Source organism: Nerophis ophidion, linkage group LG02 (assembly GCF_033978795.1).
Source record: "Nerophis ophidion isolate RoL-2023_Sa linkage group LG02, RoL_Noph_v1.0, whole genome shotgun sequence".
Lineage (NCBI taxonomy): Eukaryota > Metazoa > Chordata > Actinopteri > Syngnathiformes > Syngnathidae > Nerophis > Nerophis ophidion.
The window spans coordinates 2369472-2378649 of NC_084612.1; the positions used below are offsets into that span (position 1 = coordinate 2369472).

The 9178-nt window shown below is 41.8% G+C and overlaps 1 protein-coding gene across 1 annotated transcript in view; it reads right to left on the bottom strand.

The window, feature by feature from the left end:
• LOC133535920 (transient receptor potential cation channel subfamily M member 1-like) overlaps positions 1–9178 on the bottom strand; it is a 63869-nt gene that overhangs the window by 50461 nt on the left and 4230 nt on the right. The window contains exon 2 of the mRNA XM_061875974.1: positions 55–131. Coding sequence (XP_061731958.1) covers positions 55–131 — 77 coding nt within the window. The remainder of the gene's footprint in view (positions 1–54; positions 132–9178) is intronic.

Below are 9178 nucleotides of genomic sequence, written 5' to 3' on the forward strand. Positions count from 1 at the left end.
TGTTTACATTGTCATTTAGAATCTTCGTGGAAGTACAGAGGAAAAGTTGCTCACCTGCTGGCGTCTTTCCCCGGAATGATCTGGATGCATTCTCTCTTCTGGAAGGTTTTCTCGATCCAGGCTCTCTGAAGCTGAAACACACGGTTTACATGTTGTTGTTGTTATTGTTTTTGTTATTGTTGTTGTTGTTGTTGCGTGCAACAAATAATAATATTCACTATCACTTTTGCTCATACATTCTTAACCTTATTTGGGCGTGACGGTCTGTTTTGGGGGTTGTAGCGCCGCCTTTGCTAATAATAATTATATTAATAATAATAATAATGACAATTATTACAAATATAATAGTAATAATGATAAAAACAACAAAAATAATAATAATAATAATAATAAATTATAAATATAAAAATAATACAACGTAATTATAATAACAATAACTTTCATATTAATAAAAATAACAAAAATAACAATCATAATAATAATAATAATACTCAAAAATAATAATAATAATAACATTTATAATAACAATTCTAATAATAACAATGATAAAAATAATAATGATATTGATAATAGTCAACAACAACAATAATAATAATAATACTCAACAATAATAATAAAAATAATAATGATAATAGTAACAATGATAATAATAATAATAATAATAATAATAGTCATAATCCATCCATCCATCCATTTTCTACCGCTTATTCCCTTTCGGGGTCGTGGGGGGCGCTGGCGCCTATCTCAGCTACAATCGGGCGGAAGGCGGGGTACACCCTGGACAAGTCGCCACCTCATCGCAGGGCCAACACAGATAGACAGACAACATTCACACTCACATTCACACACTAGGGACCATTTAGTGTTGCCAATCAACCTATCCCCAGGTGCATGTCTTTGGAAGTGGGAGGAAGCCGGAGTACCCGGAGGGAACCCACGCATTCACGGGGAGAACATGCAAACTCCACACAGAAAGATCCCGAGCCTGGATTTGAACCCAGGACTGCAGGACCTTCGTATTGTGAGGCAGACGCACTAACCCCTCTGCCACCGTATTTATATAGTCATAATAATAATATAAAAACATAAATAATAATAATAATATCCATCCATCAATCCATCCATTTACCGCTTGTCCTTATTAATAATAATAATAGTAATTATATAAAAAAATAAAAATAATAATAATACTAATAATTACATTATGCAGCATTTTAACACATATTCCCATTGATTGAATTGTTCTGATCTGAATGATTATTTATGGTAAACTACTGTCAAGAGATTCCCAACCAATGTGTCGCAGAACATTAGTGTGTGATAAACTGAAATTAACTACACATTATTTGTTTCTGAAATAGAGATAATGTAGCCAATCTTTTAAGCCAATATATTGTATTTGATATAAAATCCCCTGAAGAGCAGGGAAACCTGTGAAAGGGATGAAATGGCCTCTGTGTTTTATCCTTATATATATATATATATATATAAATGATAAATGATAAATGGGTTGTACTTGTATAGCGCTTTTCTACCTTCCACATTTACCCATTCACACACACATTCACACACTGATGGAGGGAGCTGCCATGCAAGGCGCCAACCAGCACCCATCAGGAGCAAGGGTGAAGTGTCTTGCTCAGGACACAACGGACGTGACGAGGTTGGTACTAGGTGGGGATTGAACCAGGGACCCTCGGGTTGCGCACGGCCACTCAACCACTGCGCCACGCCGTCCCTAAATATATATATATATATATATACTGTATATATATAAAATTATAATTTTTTTGCATAATATTTTATTTGACTTTTTTCAAATTGATTTACAAAATGTATGAATCATTTAGAATCGGGATGAATGAGCACCGCAATTACACAATTTTTTTGTGCACTCCTATTTAAGTCTATGTCTTACGAGGTACACTTGGCTGCCATGGCAACAAGGTCCAAACAATGAAATCCATCATCTTTAAAAAAGAATGAAAATATCCTGAACTATCTTTATAACGACACTGAACCTGTGTGGCCGTGCTTACGTGAGTGTGTGTGTGTGTGTGTGTGCGTACGTGTGTGTGTGTGTGTGTGTGTGAATGAATCCGACTAATTAGTGGAAGAGTGAAGCTTTCATTTCTTGATGGTTACAATCCTCTTACACAATAATCATAAAAAAATAATCCTGCTCAGCTTTTAAATCACTGATAATGTCTCATTGTGCTTACACACACACACACACACACACACACAAACACACACACACACACACACACACACACACACAGTCACATTCCACTCTGCATGATGGAAGATTACCGTGCACGTCACTTGCCCGTCGTTTACATTGTATTCATCACGACATCAACCTGAGGTCATCATCTTCACCTTCTGACACACACACGTGCACACACGCACACACACACGTGCGCACACACACACACACACACACACACATGGCATAGAGACAGACCAGTATGATGGACACAGTATATGAAGATACTGCGTATACTGTGGCTGTTAGAGACAATATATACAGTATACTGCATGTGTGTCAAGTAGTTGTATTACAAGTATTATGCAAATGAGAAGTGTGTGTGTGTGCGTGTGTGTGTGAGTGTGTGTGTGTGCGTGTGTGTCCACTGAACTCTTGTAACAGAGGTCAACTCGTGCAGGTGTGCCAGTGTATGTTGGCAACCTCACTCCCTGACACCTTATGACAGGGGTGACCAAAGTGCGGCCTGGGGCCATTTGCGGCCCACAGGTAATTTTTTAAGGGCCCCACGGCACATTTTAAAAATACGATTGAATTTTTTTTTTAAACGTAAAAAATGATATAAAGGAGCAAACGGGTGAAATGTTGCAATGTTTACTCCAAAAACACAAAGCTGCCATGCAGGCTTTCTTTCTTTAAAAAATAATAATGAATCAAAATCAATGTCATTATGAATTATTGACCTATTCAAGGCTCCAATTGCGTCACGTTAAATTTTCCACTTTGAGATATTTTTTGGGGGAAAATGTTGCATATTTTGTGTTTGCCATATAAAAACCTAGCTGTTTTTTTAAAGAAGGGCCCAAAATGAACAAACAAAAAACATAAACAACAATAAAACTTATAATTGACAGATAGATCTGAAATTGATCTCGAGATTATTGTGTTAAAAGTAAACAGTAAACAAAAATTATAATTTATTTTTTAACACTTTAAAAGTAGAAGCCTTTTGGATCCCCAATAATTTTAGTATGGTTTGTTTTTAAGCGTCATTGCTCAAAAAATAATAATTAATTAAAATCAATGGTGTTTGGGGCGGCATGGTGTAGTGAGTAGAGCGGGCCTGCCAGAAACCTGAGGGTTGCAGGTTCACTTCCCACCTATTGACATTCAAATCGCTGCCGTTGTGTCCTTGGGCAGGACACTTCACCCTTTGCCCCCGGTGCCGCTCACACTGGTGAATGAATGATGAATGAATGATTGGTGGTGGTCGGAGGGGCTGTAGGTGCAAACTGGCAGCCACGCTTCCTTCAGTCTACCCCAGGACAGCTGTGGCTACAGATGTAGCTTACCACCACCATCGTGTGAATGAATGATGGGTTCCCACTTCTCTGTGAGCGCTTTGAGTATCTAACAATAGAAAAGCGCGATATAGATCTAATCCATTATTATTATTATTATTATGAGTTATTGACCTTTTTAATGCTCTAATTATTATATAATCTCAAATATTCCACTTCAAAAAATTATTGGGTGAAAATATTGCATATTTTGTGATTTTTCCATTAAAAAAACGTGTTTTTTTGTGACAAAAAGAGCATACAACTTAAATATTTAAAATCATTATATTGACAGATAGACCTAATGTTGATCTAGAGCAGGGGTGCCCATTACGTCGATCGCGAGCTACCAGTCGACCGCGGGGGGTGTGTCAGTCCATCTCCAGCCAGGCTTTTAAAAAAAATAGACCTAAAAATGAGTGATCATCAATCTTCACCAAGACGTCACTTAAATGACATTCACGGTACCGGAGGGTCTTGTGAGATGACGCTGGCTGCTGCAAGATCATTATTATGAAAATATGACCGAGAGGAAAGCGAGAAACACTTTTTATTTCAACAGACTCTCACGCCGTCCCTTCCGTCAAAACTCTAAAGGCCGACTGCACATTTCCTATCTTCACAATAAAAGCCCTGCTTCATGCTGCCTGCGCTAACTAAATACAGAGTCTCGGAAAACTGGCGTGCACAAGCGATCCCTCAGAAAGCTGGCGTGCACATCACTTGTGCACGCCAGCTTTCTGAGACTCTTATTTTGTTAGCGCAGGCAGCATGAAGCAGGGCTTTTATTGTGAAGATAGGAAATGTGCAGTCGGCCTTTAGAGTTTTGACGGAAGGGACGGCGCGAAAGTCTGTTGAAATAAAAAGTGTTTCTCGCCTTCCTCTCTGTCATTTTTTCATAATAATGAACTGGCAGCAGCCAGCGTCATCTCACAAGACCCTCGGGTGCCGTGAATGTCAATCAAGCAAGCTACGGAATTTGCCGCCAATGTTTTTCTTGTAAAGTGTATGGAAGCTGGATGAATTAGATGCCAAAAAACAACCACTTTCATGTGGTATTGTACAGAAAGGACAACTTTTTTTCTCCTCCATTTGAAAATGTGGGCGTTATCATCATTACTGTCTGATTCCAATCAATGCAAGTCATCAGAATCAGGTAATACACCAACTTATATTCTTGTCTTTGTGAAAGAAAGACATCTATATGTGTTACACATGCTTGTATTATCATTAAACACATTTAACTTGTTTACAAAAATGTGTCTTTCATAAATAAATAAATATAAATGATATATATAAATGAGGTAGATCCCCTCGAGTTGGTCAATTGAAAAGTAGCTCGCCTGCAGAAAAAGTGTGGGCACCCCTGGTCTAGAGATTTAAAACTTGAATAATAATTCAAATAATAACACTGAATAATGACAGATTTTTAATATATTTTTGACCAAAACCCTTTGGGGTCCCCGGGATCAAGCCTTAGTGGAGGCCGAAATGTATATTTTTTATACATATATTGTATTGTTTTTTAAAATAATACAATATATTTTTATCATTTAAAATTGCTCTGATTTTTCAGTGTGCGGCCCTCAGTGGATAAAGTTTGGACACCCCTGCCTTATGAGCTCGCGTTGAACATAAATTCGAAAGCCAGGGCTTTTAGCTCGATGTCTAGCGCTCTAGCCCTCTCATTCGGAGGACACACGTCCTCTGGCGGAGTTGACTATGCGGCTTAATCTGCACAAAGAACTTGCTCGCATGTAAACTCGCTTTAGCTCAGCTGTGGCGTACCACCTGTGAAGGTGGCCTCCCTTGTCGTTGGAAATATTAGAATGACACCGCCGTTCGTTTGTGCTACTTTATCAATCAATCAATCAATGTTTATTTATATAGCCCCAAATCACAAATGTCTCAAAGGACTGCACAAATCATTACGACTACGACATCCTCGGAAGAACCCACAAAAGGGCAAGGAAAACTCACACCCAGTGGGCAGGGAGAATTCACATTCAGTGGGACGCCAGTGACAATGCTGACTATGAGAAACCTTGGAGAGGACCTCAGATGTGGGCAACCCCCCCCCTCTAGGGGACCGAAAGCAATGGATGTCGAGCGGGTCTAACATGATACTGTGAAAGTTCAATCCATAGTGGCTCCAAGACAGCAGTGAGAGTCCCGTCCACAGGAAACCATCTCAAGCGGATCAGCAGCGTAGAGATGTCCCCAACCGATACAGGCGAGCGGTCCATCCTGGGTCCCGACAAGCGGTCCATCCTGGGTCTCGACTCTGGACAGTCAGTACTTCATCCATGGTCATCGGACCGGACCCCCTCCACAAGGGAGGGGGGGACATAGGAGAAAGAAAAGAAGCGGCAGATCAACTGGTCTAAAAAGGAGGTCTATTTAAAGGCTAGAGTATACAGATGAGTTTTAAGATGAGACTTAAATGCTTCTACTGAGGTAGCATCTCGAACTGTTACCGGGAGGGCATTCCAGAGTACTGGAGCCCGAACGGAAAACGCTCTATAGCCCGCAGACTTTTTTTGGGCTCTAGGAATCACTAATAAGCCGGAGTCTTTTGAACGCAGATTTCTTGCCGGGACATATGGTACTGCTGCTTTTTTGTGTCGTTTTTAACATTTTTAAGTTATTTTAAATTCAATTCAATTTTCAATAGCTAGTATGTTTTTTTTTATGTTATTAATATTTTATTATTTCACACACAGTCCCCCTCTGTACACTCAACCCTGTGCAAATGTCTCCAAAGGTAGTTTTTGCCACATTTGTGCAAAGTTCCTGCTTGTTTGTACTTTCAAAAACATTTGTTACTTAGTTTTCCTGCACAACATTCACAACTATCTTTTTAGTTTCATCCATCCATCCATCCATTTTCTACCGCTTATTCCCTTTCGGGGTCGCAGGGGGCGCTGGCGCCTATCTCAGCTACAATCCAACAGAAGGCGGGGTACACCCTGGACAAGTCGCCACCTCATCGCAGGGCCAACACAGATAGACAGACAACATTCACACACTGGGGCCAATTTAGTGTTGCCAATCAACCTATCCCCAGGTGCATGTCTTTGGAAGTGGGAGGAAGCCGGAGTACCCGGAGGGAACCCACGAGGAGGACATGCAAACCCCACACAGAAAGATCCCGAGCCCGGGATCGAACCCAGGACTGCAAGACCTTCGTATTGTAAGGCAGACGCACTAACCCCTCTGCCACATTGAAGCCCTTCTTTTTAGTTTCTGTTATGAAAATTGAGAAAGAAAGTACAGTGGATTGGACCAACAATCATGATATTTATCACTAGGACTTAACAGGACGTTAGTTTATTTGCACAAGCAGGTCTTTGTTGTTCTTTTTAGGCCGAGCAACCACAAAACACAAACTAATGCGGTCTATTGTAGTCCTCCTTTTTCATTGTCCCATTTACTCTCTGTAAAGCACCAGTTCCATTGGCAGCAAAACTGGCCCTGAGCATAATCCCACCAACACCATGATTGACGGTAGTTATGGTGTTCCTGGGTTTACCTTTTCTCCTCCAAACATATTGCTGGCCATTGTGGCCAAACAGCTCAATTTTTGTTTCATCTGACCACGTAACTTCCCTCCAGAAGGTCCTATCTTTGTCCATGTGATCAGCAGCAAACTTTAGATGAGACTTAAGGTGTCACTTCTGGAGCAAGGGCTTTCTTCTTGCATGGTCGCCTCTCAGTCCATGGCGATGCAAAACACGCTTGACAATGGACACTGACACCTGTGTTCCAGCAGCTTCCATTTCTTTGCAGACCTGCTTTTTGGTGGTTCTCGGTTGACTCTGGATCAACCTGACCAATTTTCTCTCGGCAGCAGGTGATAGCTTGCGTTTTCTTCCTGATCGTGGCAGTGACAAAACTGTGCCATGCACTTTATACTTACGAATAATTGTCTGCACAGTTGCTCTTGGGACCTTAAGCTGCTTTGAAATAGCTCCAATTGACTTTCCTGACTCGTTCAAGTCAATGATTTGTTTTTTTCAGCTCTGTGCTGAGTTCCTTTGACTTTCCCATTATCGCGCTTGTAGCCGAGTCTAATGACTGCATCACATGAGTCCAATTTAAATAGGCTAAAATTGTCATCTTCAGGGATCTTCAGTTCTCACTGGATCGGTTCGCAGCCGAGTGTGAAGCGACCGGAATGAGAATCAGCACCTCCAAGTCCGAGTCCATGGTTCTCGCCCGGAAAAGGGTGGAGTGCCATCTCCGGGTTGGGGAGGAGACCCTGCCCCAAGTGGAGGAGTTCAAGTACCTAGGAGTCTTGTTCACGAGTGGGGGAAGAGTGGATCGTGAGATCGACAAGCGGATCGGTGCGGCGTCTTCAGTAATGCGGACGTTGTACCGATCCGTTGTGGTGAAGAAGGAGCTGAGCCGGAAGGCAAAGCTCTCAATTTACCGGTCGATCTACGTTCCCATCCTCACCTATGGTCATGAGCTTTGGGTCATGACCGAAAGGATAAGATCACGGGTACAAGCGGCCCAAATGAGTTTGGGTCTCTCCCTTAGAGATTGGGTGAGAAGCTTTGCCATCCGGGAGGAACTCAAAGTAAAGCCGCTGCTCCTCCACATGGAGAGGAGCCAGATGAGGTGGTTCGGGCATCTGGTCAGGATGCCACCCGAACGCCTCCCTAGGGAGGTGTTTAGGGCACGTCCAGCTGGTAGGAGGAAACGGGGAAGACCAAGGACACGTTGGGAAGACTATGTCTCCCGGCTGGCCTGGGAACGCCTCGGGATCCCCCGGGAAGAGCTAGACGAAGTGGCTGGGGAAAGGGAAGTCTGGGCTTCCCTGCTTAGGCTGCTGCCCCCGCGACCCGACCTCGGATAAGCGGAAGATGATGGATGGATGGATGGAAAATTGTCATCAATCATAATCATTCACATGAAGTTTAGAGGCCATGCCATGAATCTAATTTGATTTGATTGTAACTTTTCTACATCACCAAAAAATGTATCATGTATGTTGCTGCATGTATACTTTTGACTCAGCACATTTGGTCATATTTTCAGTAGACCCATAATAAATTCATAAAAGAACCAAACTTTATGAATATTTTTTGTGACAAACAAGTATGTGCTCCAATCACTCTATCACAAACAATAAGAGTTGTAGAAACAATTGGAAACTCAAGACAGCCATGATATGTTCTTTATAAGTGTATGTAAACTTTTGACCACAACTGTATAATCACAGCCCACAAATCAATACATTCAACAACCAAAATAATGATAACCACTGGTGCATTGCATTCGCCATCTTGGATCATGTTAAGTGTCCGCCCTGAGATCGGTGGGTCGTGAGTTCAAATCCCGGCCGAGTCATACCAAACTCTATAAAAATGGGACCCATTACCTCCCTGCTTGGCACTCAGCATCAAGGGTTGGAATTGGGGTTTAAATCACCAAAAAAGGATTCCCGGGGCGCGGCTACCGCTGCTGCTCACTGCTCCCCTCACCTCCCAGGGGGTGAACAAGGGGATGGGTCAAATGCAGAGGACAAATTTCACCACACCAAGTGTGAGTGACAATCATTGGTACTTTAACTTTAACTTTAAAAGACGGTTCACCTCCAATGGTGGGCACAACTTAGAATAGT